At 32.9% G+C, this 13,085-nt stretch overlaps 1 protein-coding gene across 3 annotated transcripts in view; it reads right to left on the bottom strand.

Annotated features, from left to right (window-relative positions):
• The window catches only part of LOC125504424 (peripheral plasma membrane protein CASK-like), a 30,502-nt gene extending 18,951 nt beyond the window's left edge, over positions 1-11,551 (bottom strand). The window contains exon 1 of one of the 3 annotated variants that reach the window (XM_048666327.1): positions 11,399-11,551. In XM_048666327.1, coding sequence (XP_048522284.1) covers positions 11,399-11,410 — 12 coding nt within the window. In that variant the 5' untranslated portion in view covers positions 11,411-11,551. The remainder of the gene's footprint in view (positions 1-11,398) is intronic. The other 2 variants (XM_048666326.1, XM_048666328.1) reach the window with 2 other exon arrangements.
• Between the last annotated feature and the right edge of the window lie 1,534 nt (positions 11,552-13,085).

Genomic DNA, 13,085 nt, shown 5'->3' with positions numbered 1-13,085 from the left:
ACCATTTATCGCATCATTATGCAACGTCGACTAAATTTAGCTTCTTCAATTTCTGCGTGCATTTGCAAAAAAAAATAATCTGGAGTCTATTTTGCACCGAGGTACGGAAAATTACTAAAGACCCCTCTTTGTGACAGAGGTAAGGGGGCTTTCTCTTGTGTGCCTATTTTGCTAGATCATGACTTTCGGCAGGAAAATGGGAGAAATATTTCATTTTCATATGCGCAATATAATTTTCAGCAGAATTACGATAACAGTCGGAAACGATATAAAAAAATATTTTTCTTTACACTTTATTGTAATGCCATTGACGTTAATACCAATAAAACTGCTCGTCGTTGAGGGGCGATAATTGTTGCAATTACAATAAATATGATTGTCACAAATTCCAATTGAGAAAGGTTCCGATGGATTGAGTCTCATTTTCAAATCCGTCGATGTTCGGAAAACACTTAAACTAAATCAACTACAAAAAGAAGTTAAAATAGCAACACAAGTTCGTGCAATTTGGAACAAATTGTCCGGAATTGAAACAGAGCCTGGAAAAATCGGATGTTTTGTGATTTAGCCTGTGCATTTTAGCGAATGTTTTTCTCATTTTTCTAAAAGGATTATGGACGAAACAAACGACTCAATTGTCCTAAAGCTTGAACAGACATAAGCAATAATGAGCAGACTTTAGCCAAGTTGGATTTAAAATTCGGATGTAAATATTCAGCATAAATAAGAAAAGACATGAAACGTGCGAGGAAATCAAGTTTATCGCTGATTTGAAGTTGAATTTCCGAAACCATGCATCAAACCGTTTTCGTTATTTCACGATAGCAGCAATACATCAAGCCGAATGAAACGCCAAAAAAGCAGGTTTTTTTGTGCCATTTTTCTTTATTTTGCATCAAAAATGTGCGAATCACAATACACAAGGGTTGCCTCGATTTAACCTTTACCATATTTTCATGATCATTATACGTATGAAAGATTTGGTTTTCCAAACGAGGGCGTTCTTCATAACCAGACAGAATCATTTTTTGTTCATGGTTCAAATAGATCTCATTAACTTTGCGCATGATATACGTAATTTTAGGAAAAAGTGCACTCAAATTTGTTAAATTAATATGTGTGTAATTGACAAAAACAATTAGTTGTTAAAATCTGGTGCGACCCTCAAATGTTGCCACAAAATTCATGTTACATAAATTGTTATTATCTCTTGTGCAAGCAAAAAATTTGCATTCGATTACCATAACAAAGCGAGATTGGGAGTCGCCATATTAATAAAGTCTGGTTTTTGTGTTTTGTCCACTAGTGTAAATTACCTTTGTCATTTACATTATTTAAACTTTATCAGCGGGTGTAAAATTGTCACCTTTAGTAAGAAATTTGATGGAAATGACTTCAGGTTACATACAAGCATCCTAACTGAAACGAAATAATGAGTTTGTTTTCCAATTTAATTGTACACATGTTAATGTTCCTTCTGTTAAAGTCCCTTAAGTGATTGAATTCTCGCGAAAACGGGTCTTCAAAGTCCAGCAAGCAAAAGCACATTGAATCGAAAGCGGTTAATAGCAATTTAGATGCCACCAATGGCTTCAAATAAAACCTCTGAAATCCCAAACAAAATTCAAAGCTTTTTCCTGATTTTTCCATGAGCTGTTCTAAGTCCGCTGTTTATTCGGTTAGATCCGCCACTGATACCAAATCGCCATCTCATTCATTGTATTATTTGTGCTATTTGGAGTCTGCCACAATTCAGAATCAACAAACTAAACCGAAAGGAAATTCACAATAGCAGAAAAGACAGACTCGCTCTAAATTCCACATCTGAAATGTTGGTTTAACCATAATGTCTTGGACAATCTATACAAAGAACGACAATCGACGAAAGGGTAAGAAAAGCAACATTGCACCGCAGCTCAATTGAATTCAAAAATTCAAGTTGCATCTGAAAAAAGATACGATTTATCACACATCGTTAGGAATAACTAATTATTATGTGCATAGTAAGCAGTTACGTTAGCTCTGAGATTAGGTTCTAAGATTAGAAAGTTCCAGCTTGAGTTGATCGAAGAGAGGAATAATACTTATTACCGATTTATGTTAAGCGTTGTAATGAAATTGAAAAATGTTTAATTTACCCAGTATAAACTTCCACGTAGGTTTTTCTTTTTGAAATTTTGTACTTTATTTCTTCAAATTCCAGATAGAAAAAGTTAATTTTTCGGAAAGCAATGCATTTACGTAAACTGCGACAAATTTATCAAAGCGTTTTTATCAAAGTTTAAATATTCGCGGTATAAAAAGTCCCCAGGGAAAAGCTCGTTACACACCGGCCATTTATGCAAAGTACAGGCTTCTGATAAGTGCACAGCAAGCAACATTTTCTAGACAAACCAAAGTTAAATAGTTCATTACTTAATTTTCCATACAACATATAATATGCCGAGTAGAGTTCTCGTGCCACCGACAACGAAAATTATTCAGTTCAAATATATTATTTTTTGTTAATCTTTAACAGCTCGTTTTCCGAGGTTTTATGCAGGAAATTCATGAACAATTGCCATCCAACAATCGAAAAATCAGGAATCATTTTTGTGCATTCAGTGCTTATCAAATGTGTTCAATCCAGATAATTAAAAAAAAAACGCGACGGTGTTGGAGACATTTCAATTTAAAATAATAATTCACCCTGCTATGATCGACATTGTTATTGGCGCATTTTGCATAATTTTAATTAAAACCGTGCAAATTAAATTTGATATCTTGATGATGTTGGACTTGTGGAATTAAACAGAGCATAAAGCGGTAGGAAAGTACTCTATTTAGTTTTCGACATCATTCCAAATTTTAAATGCATTGTCGGGATAGTGGTATTAAAATTAACACTGGTCCACAGTAAATAAAAGTACCATCTAACACGTAGTTTATTTCTGTTAGAACCGTTGCAATATCAGCCAAAATTCGTATAAATAAGGGTTGTTATTGAACTATATGCATTGAAGTACGCTACTATCATCATGAGGTAAATCCTACCCATTTCATTAAGTAGATTGGACATTATGTACATCTACCAGTAGTAATTTTTCACACATAATGTTCCACTGTCACGTTTAAACCCACAAACACAGTTTAGTAATTTGTGTAATGCTGAACAGTGGTTTTGTTTTGGGGAAATTCCAACCGGAGTTACCGTGTAAACTGAAAAATCTGTTTTATTTATTTTGCAGCTTTTCTAATACTGCTGAATTAAACTATATTTTTATATAATTAAAAACAATGTTCCTGCCAATAATTTAAGCAGTCGTCTATGTTCAATTATGCAAACGTCGATTTAATTGGATTGCGGTTTATACAATATTACATAATAAAACTTGGCAAAATGTGCAGTTTCAGTTCGAAATGTAGGTCTTTGTGAAATTGTTTATAAATTTGCGATACATCCGCTGTCATCGAGAGGCTGTAAATGTACAAGCCTGAATGTATGGGCTTCGATTAACTAAAGGGATTTTTTCGCATAAATATTTTCCGATTTGCATCGGTTTTTTACATTGCCGTTCATAAAAAATCTAGACAAAACCGGTAAAAAGTAATGAAATTGTTCGGAAATTCATACTGTTTTGAATCGTATTGATAATATTTTGAAAGCCCTTTCAAATTCAGCAGCAAAATGGTGTAAGTGCGTTTGTCAAAATTAGCAAATTTATAACAAATATACTTATATTTCGCGTTACAGTGGCGAAATGCTTTTGAACCTTTTACTATAAATAATAACAGCTATTAGTTGTAAGATTATTCACTTAGCTAAAACTTAATATGTGTTATAAAAAGGGCACTTGAACCCCTCTTAATTATAGTGACAACCAAATTACTAGCTTGGTGAAGTCAGCAAACGTACTTACCTAATTCTAATGAAAAGCCAATAGACCTTTTATTAACTAAGAAAAAATTTAGATGTTTGTCGATTATAGATATTACAAATTCACAACAATATCTGAAAAACATAAAAGCTGCAAGGAAAGCTTTTGAGACTTATTAGAACCTTATAACAATGGACCTCTTTGTAATATCAAAGATGAATAGTCAGCACATCGGCAGTTTTTGTTGATTCACCGCATAGAAATCCCTTTAGGGCATATTTTTATGACGTACTTTTCGCCTCAAAACAAGATACGTGTTTTTTATTCAAAATGACAAATGGATGGAATTTCGCATTATAATCTATTATGACACTGAAAGATGTTGCAGTCCAAAGAAAGGACAATAATCTGCTGAATCCGGATATTCATATTAGACATTTAGGAGGAAACTGATATTAACGAGCAGTCACTTAACCTACCTTAAATTTGAATTTAAGTATGAAAAATGGTTAGCTCTGTCTCTGCAACACCAATGAGACTGAAAAATGTGTGCAGCCGAGAAGAAATGGTACATAATATGTAGTAAAATTATTATGTTAACGGAACTGATGAGCAAGTTATTCCAAATATTCGACCTATTTAATATCACGTACCAAAAGCTACAAAGTACAAATTTACATCTGCAAACTTCCGCGTAACTAGTTGGGGCATTGCAGCAAGAGCAATATGAATAAGTCCTGAGGATATCGCGGAACATACATTTACTATGATTTTATCCAATAATCGATGAGATTAAGGTTTCCCTTCTGCTATCCAAAATACTTTAGAAAACTTTGTCGGGCTTCTTCATGAACAAATAATTAAAGAAAATTTAAACCAATATTAGTTGTTTAACTTTCTAGGAAAGGCAAAAGTTAATATTTTCTCATCCTGTTCTCTTTTGAAACGTTATTTAAATTTACTGTTTCCGTAGCTAACAAGCTAAAATTTTCCCGACAAATTCATATGCTTTAACTACGATCTAAATAAATTCACCTGCATATGTACACGGAAAATCAACTATTTTCTTTACTTCGGTAATGTTAAAATAAATATATAAATGTCTTCTAAATGTTCTACATTGCTGAATTTTATTAAATCGTAAATTTCAATGTTACACCACTACATCATAGCAGATATGCCCAATAAAAAAGGTTTGGTTTGTTGAGGGCCGTTAAGATAAAGTATTATCCGGACTGAATGTCGTTTTTAAACATACATAACCTCCGGCAAAAGCCGCTGAAATTCTAGAAATATATTGGCCTTACATCATTGAGCTTTGATGGCCCAGTTTGGATTAGAAATATATGGCTTTCCATGTATCGTAGAATAGATCTATGCCTTTTCCCTTGCAACACAAAGTAAGTGTGTACTTCTGATTAAATCCGCCACTTTTCAGTCAATATTGATTCAGAATACCTATCGGCACTCGAGTTTCGACTTTCAAAAGAGCTTATTTACTCTTGCAATAAGCTGGTAGACTCTTCTATTGCCCGAAGCTTTAAACAAAATTTATATCTCAGAGATATACATACAACACATGAATATATCATGACATTTTCTATTTTCAATATCCAAATCGTTCACTTCCCGACAATATTTGTCATTCTTACAGTCAGAATAACAAAACGTTCACCGAAAATATTCGCCCTCGCGTCGAAGTTCTGGTAAAAAATAGTTCTTTTTCAATGGCACTTCCGTAAATAATAAGAACGAGACAGATACATATCCCGTAAAATATGGCTGGTCTAAAAATTGGGGAAAAACATATTTGTAATACTGTCGGGTGCGGAATGGGCTTTACATAATGTAAAAGTTGCTCTTCGCTAGAGTTTTCAGCACGCCAAAGTTAAATTGTGCCAGCCTAGTTTATACGTATGAGTTCAAATGTTAAATACGTGTAAGCTGCAGTCGGAAAAACAACAAAAAATAATTAAAAAGTGTTCAGCTGAAAGTGGAATGGGGTTTTCACTTTTTACTCTTTCAATGTAACCAAGTAATAAATAGTTCACTATTTCCTTACACATTATTTTTCATTAGTTCCTACTTTTCCATAGTGAACTGATCTAGGCAGATGAAGGTACAGCTATACAGAATCATACATTCATTAATTGGTCTCTCTTCAAAGTGAATCAATTAATTCATATAAGTTCGTCAGAAAATTTCACATATTATTTTTACATTTACATTTTTTTCAGAAATAAAAATGAAATTTCAGAGTTTAAAATATTAGAGCGTTTATTTTAGAACATCATTCTTAACCTGAATTAAATATGCAAATTGTTTTGAGTAACTTTTCTTTTACGATCGTCAACTTTTCAAGCAGCAGGATATTCTTCTTTTATGCCAAAAATGGTGCAATATAACCAAATATACTGGCCACAAATAATAGTTTTATATAATTACTGCAAGTAAAATTGTGTTCCTAGAAACAATAGCAAAGCTTGTAGCTTTAGCTGGAGTAAGTCGAAGTAAGTCAGCATTCTCACAGTAGATTTGATTAATAGACTTTACATTTTCCTGTGAGTATTGAATCGATTAGATACTCTGGATGGATAAGTTTAGTGCTCTCATAAGCTGTGGTCTGTTGTGAAAATATTTGACTATGTTTTTGAGTGCCAACTAAGAATTCTGTTCTAGTCATTATTGCGACTAAATCTTCCATATATTGCCAAATCTTTGGACCATTAAAAACATCGGCCCTAACATTTTCAAACGACAGTCGAGGGAATTCGGAAATAAGATACCTACTTGAAACATTCCATTGACAAAGCATTCAGAAAAATCGAACTTAGCCGAGATTGTTCCCCAGTGTCATATAAAAATAATTGAATATTTCTAAACTACTCATCATTGTTGCAAATGTAGATGGTTTTAAAATAATAAATAACAGAACAACGCAATTTAAACGGGTTCATAAAGTTTCCCATCTTGAACAACACTGAAATCACTAGGTGGGGGTGAAATAATTTAAAAAGTCTTGAAACTTCTAGAATTGTTAACATTGCTGTCGAACGAGCTTACCAACAAATAATGCATGGGGCTATTTTTGCATCCATATCGAAATTAAATGGGGTTAACCCAGTTTTGAACTTTTCGGCAGGCACGAGTGTCGAACGTCGTTCGACTTTTATTTTATTTCATCGGGAAGTTTTGATATAGGGGCCAGTAGCTAATAATCTGTATTGAAGTCGGGTGGCAAACTTTAAAAATCTCTCAGCTGTTTTCAAAACTTTTTCTCGTTGTCAATTCGAAGTAACTTCATTATCTGTGCATTTTGTAGCGCAATCTGTATAAAGTCTCCTAAGTAGTATGTACCGTCTACAAAGAATTAACAATACATTTAAAGAATAAATTTGGAAACTTTAATTTGGAAGACTTCCTGAAATTAAAGCTCAGAGTTCCGATTCATTATGAAAATGAAAACAGCTATAGAAAAACGGAAAATAATAGTTAATTTCTAGATATCTTTCTATAAAGAACAAAAGGGGACTTCTAAACTGTCTTCAGCAAAGCGACCTTTTGACATAAAAATAATAAAAGCTTGACTATGTTTTAAGCTTCATCACTAAGTTTTAAGTTTCCCGTATTGATTTCCAATGCAATTTTTTTATGATATTGTGCAAATCATAAAACTTGACTAATTGATATTGACTATATCCAATAAAATTCATACATTAATATGCATAATTAGCACTAAATGCCATTGATTAACGAACCAATCAATCCTCCGGTATACGAAATTCGTAATTAGTTTACGGCAGTTTAGGATTAATTCCTACATTAATTATTTTATATTTTATTACGGTTGCTTTATTATAGTTTATGCATGGAAATCAGAAATATAACACTGTAGCTACCAGAGCACTTTATTTCACAAGAAGAAACTAATTTACGACTACAATTCAGGAAAAGATTCTGCTATGTAAAATCAGTGCTGTTTTCCATTAGCTTGACCCACACAAATCATGCATTCTAATTGATATTTTCGCAACGTTTTCCAGACAAGTAGGAAATCGGCTAAAATTATGAATTATGGAGAATCTAAAACTTTATTCGGCCAAGAACAATTCAGTTTCAGCTTGAGATAAATCATATGAACGGCTGGCGGCTTTAAAGCATGAAAATTAAAGCACTGAAATCAAAAGAACAGTATTTCGCAGGTTTTATTAAACGTATTTCATTCGATACCTGGAGGCGATGCTGCAGACTTAATGCTAAAATTTTGCGTGTATATAATATGGAAGTAACTTCCCAGCGTATTTAAATAAAGGTATGTAAGACAAGCATTATTACCTACTCCCTTTATCAGACTTTTCCAGGCTTCATCATTTAAGAAAAGTAATAAGCCTCTGGAATAGTTTTTTTTATGAAACAACCAATCAGAATAAAAATGTACTGTAAACATTACAGCCACTATGTATGGTATGTGTATATTTAGCTATTATTCCCGTAGTGAAACGATCAAACACAATCGACAACATATTTGAATAATTCGAAAATTGATTGCAAAAATCATTACATACCATGTAGACAATTCGGGAATTGCTCGTTATTTTAATTATGGCGTTGAGCCCATTTGGCAGATTAAAATCGAAAAGCGATCAACATAATTAATGGAAAGTACTCTTCATGATTGTAAGAGCTTGACAGTCATTTTGCTGTAAACGTTGACATTTAGAGGGGATCCTTCCATTTCCAGTAAAATATAAGGCACTTAAATAAATTTAGTATCGAGAGCATTTCAAACAGTATGAGTGATATGTGTATTAATCTAGAAATGCCTCGAAGTCGCAGAAATCGAAGTAGGAAATGAGAGCCTCAGCAATTCAGTTAACTGAACATATTAATTTTGATTTGCATCTATTTGGCAAATATTCTACGATTTAGTTCAATATTTGTAACTAATTAATAACAGTTTAAAGAAAATAAGCAAAAAAGCTTCATCGGACTGTTATTATAAGCACACTAGAGAGTTTCAAATGTTTAATTTATGGAGAAAAAACAAAGCCCCTGTTTGCTGTGTCGTAAGCGTTTTAAATGTGAGGCCTGTATCAACATTATTCTTAGACATATAGCACATCCCCAAATTTGGAGGAAAAAGTAATTTCCTGCCTTGGGGCATACATCTTCTCTGTTATTTGTGACGGCGGTTTCCATTTTAAGTCTCTCGAAGTAAAGTGAAGGGCAATTTATTCCATTAAAAGTTGAATAACAAGTAATGGAGTTGAACGAAATATAGATATTTGCCAATATTGCTTTACATCTTCTAGGTCCATGTATCGAAGTATGGAACATTATTTTAGAAGAAAAATATTTCCGGTGCTCTTCAAAATCAGCCCGTTTAACTTGAAGTAGAATAAACTAAAATATTGGTAGGTTTTGCTAAGCAAAATTACAAACTCCTGCAAGGTTTTATTCGCCATTATTTGACCATTCGGAGACATAAAAGCCAATTTACTTTGCCCTGACCAACCTAGCTTGAGAAAGTCATGAAGTATTTGCACCATTTGTAGACTCCCTCAACTCTATTGTTCAGTGACTTCAGAAGTTTCAAGGTGGAAAAAGCTTCATTTGTAAAGTTGCTTGCTGGTCGTTTGTTCAAGTGCCTTTTCTAGCGCGGGTGTTGCGGCACAGTTTACTGGTACATTATTAAACTTTTAACGCAAAAAACGGATAAAGCAAAACTAACCCATACCAGACAATAATCAATCTTGATTAATTGAAGCTCTTCCTTTTGCCTCTAATGGATTCAATATTTTTAACAACCCTCAGTGTCTCAAAACGAGATTCATATATTTTCGTAAAAGATAAATTTCCACAAAAAAATGCCTGATTCTACAGTTCGGGGAGATTTACATTTCATATCCATTGCATCAACCTTATCCGGCGGATAATGTATTTTTGTGCATTCTAAAAGCAAAGACGTTATTCAGTCTTAAATGAGCCTCTAGTTGGTGAGTAAGTGGTTAACTTGACTCCTTATTTCGTTTCTTTTGAATTATTATCAATTCTACTAAATTTTCGCTCACTTCATACACATTTTTTTTTTGGAAAAACAACCTCAATATTAGCTCGAGGCCTTTATTAATCTGTTGTTTTCAACGTTTACATAAAATAAGCTTAGTCATTAGCAGACCAAATTGCTATTTATTGTCTGTCGTGATATATTTTCACATTATCTGAACACACTGTTATCTCTCTGCCCCTAAAAGCCTAGCTCGGATTTTTCTAAGGAAGCACAATTATAAACTATGAGCCCATTACTCTCAAACAATATACACGTATAAAGTAGATCGTATAATATAAATAGACCCAACAAAGGGCTAGAATGCCGCACATTTTTAAGCCACTCCTGCGTTCAAAAGAAAAGTTATTTAGATTTACACACGTCTAAGAAAAAGTTCACCGTTTGAAACCAGCTTTCGGGTCCTTTTTGCCAAACGGAAGTGGATAAATTCTGATTTATGCAGTTTGGTTTCTGTTTAAAGCCTCATCAAACCCCTTTCGTTGGGGGTTCAAAACGCCAAACCGAATAGCCCGAAACGGTTTTTTAATTTTTCAGAATTAATCAGAATTTATCCAGTTCCAAAATTGGTCCAAATCCATCCGTGTAACTAAAACTAAAGAATTTATTTCAACAAAAAACTGATTTTAAATCAAATAATACTTAATTTTAAGCAGCAAATACCTCATGGGTAAATTTCATTACATCTGAGCAATAACAAATTAAAGCAAAGTCACCTATAAATTCAACTAACAATCTATAAACCAAAAAGACAAAGAATAATATTGTTTCCTAAACTTGTTGCAAACGGCCATAATTCCTTAACTTGTTGCTAACATTGTTTTTCATTCTATATTTGTCTGATTTCCAATGGGAAACGATTGAGAAATGTTCAATTTTTGCGAATGATTGAGCCTCCAATCTCACTAGTTGGGGGTGTTAGCAAATACAAAATGTATTTTTGCCATCATGACCTTAAATGAGACTGAAATCACTTTGGGGTTTATTTTTATTAATCAAACATAAGACCTTCAATACAAAAAAATTGGTGAGGGTCAATATAATTTGGTTCATAGAGAGCGACTGGACGGCGTTGATTTGAAGCATATGATTGATCAATTATCCGAATAAACAGAATATATAAAGATGCTGATGAGAGCAAGTTATCCAAAAAGGTAATTTACAACATTCAACAATGGTGAGTCAATGAGTCAATACTAAAATGCGAAATCATAAAATGGTAGAAGTCATCGAGATTGTGCGAAAAAAGGAATACATTGTTATGGTAAATGAAGCACTTAAATACATCATTCATGTAGCTGAATTACTTGTTTAGGTCAAAAATTACGAGTTATTTTTATTTAAAATCCCGAAATTTTACGTTTCAATGTAACACCATTCGAACAAAACTGGTAAAATCCGTGTTGCGATTTCAGATAGATATTAGCTAAAACAATAGAACTAAGATACCGGAAAAGCTTAATAAAGTACTTACGTAGCACAGCATCACTGAAGAATTCCATTAGATGCACTTATGTACTTTGTGTTATGTGAGTCTGATTTACTGAAATTGTCTAAGTACTACACGGTCACTTCGAGACACTATCGATTGATACAATTGTTCTTTGCCCAGATCATAATATGAGCTATAATTATCGGAGTGACTATATCTGAAATAGTTAAAATACTTAATGTTTTTCAATTTTCTGCCATTTTCTCTTCAATTTTATCAGGGACATTTTCAATGGTTTTTCATTAACATAAATATTCTTAGGATTTATAACCGTAATGTTTCTAAATGTAATACGATGATATTACCAAGCATAGTGGCTTGCGTTTGCTTTTAAAAAATTTAATTGCATGGAGAAATATTCGAGTATAGAGGACGGGAGCCAATTAGCAGGGAACAACCCAGCTCCGATTGAAACTGAAATGCCTGTAAATGTACCCAATAAAACATGTACCTAGTATTATAGAACATACATTTCGAAAGCATCAAAATAATTGGGCCCAAATTAATTTAGCAACCTTAAGTATGTTGTTTGGAAATACTCTATTAAGAGGAAAAGCATCGTTTCTGCAAATATAAATTGCTTATGGTGGAAATTTGAACTAAAAATCAGCCAAATAATTACACAGCATGCTGGAATTTTAAACACAAGTCGTATAGTAGTAGGATACCCGCTAAGTGATAGTATTGTCAATACGTTTTGATACAGAATTCGTTCTTTCTTCAGAAGTAAGAGAACCAATTACCAAAATGAAATATTAATTCGATATTTTAAATTAAAACTAAAAACTTAAATAGAAAATCGATATACTAACTTGTTCTCAAATTTTACAACTTTCGTCTAACTTAACCGATACTTGTGACTCTTAAGGTTTCGAAGTATATTAAGCATTATACAATATACTTTATTTTGAGTACACACCTCGAATACAATCTTTACTTTATTGCGAAAAGCGATCGTTTTGTTGGCTGCACCATATAATAGAAAGCTAAAAATCTATTCTCATTAAACTAGTAGGTTTATGCGAATTTTCATTAAGAACATAACCATACAGATAAGATCGAGATGCGCCGACAGATATAAATGGTAAGCTATAGTTTTGCCAAAGAGACAGCTTAACCACTTGTCAAGAAGAATCGAAAGCTACAGCTCCCGAGTGGCTGAAGTTGTATTTTCTACTATTCGTGAAGTGTAACACGCTCTACAACTAAAGGAAAATCTCTAGAGAAATTTTTCATTTATTTTACGAAAGGAACGCATGTTAGGGCACACATATCATTCCGAATATTCGTTATCATTGTAGATTGCAATCCGAGTCTTGAGCTTTCAATTAGAGATGTGTTGATATTGAAATTCAATGTTGAAAAAGCCAAATGACTCTAAAAAATACAAGTTAATAGAAAAACAAAGTAACGACCATTCTAAGCCATCATAAAACATTTATGTTTACCAATCCCTATCGAAAAACAAAAATAAAGCGAAGAAGGTGCCAAAGGTTTTTACTAAACCATAAATAACTCCAGCTCAAATGATTACTTTATTCCTGTTTAGAGCATCTTTATTGGTTATAAAATATGGGGCAGAAAGAATCAGCAGTATATTGAAAATGTCCGTTCCAAGGAAATTAAAGAAAATTGTAATTGTAAAAAATTAAATTGTAAAAAGGAATCT

This window comes from Dendroctonus ponderosae, unplaced genomic scaffold (assembly GCF_020466585.1).
Source record: "Dendroctonus ponderosae isolate FM_Combo_2020 unplaced genomic scaffold, Dpon_F_20191213v2 Dpon_F_20191213_49, whole genome shotgun sequence".
NCBI classification, from domain to species: Eukaryota; Metazoa; Arthropoda; class Insecta; order Coleoptera; family Curculionidae; genus Dendroctonus; species Dendroctonus ponderosae.
This window is presented reverse-complemented; position numbering and strand designations above follow the sequence as displayed.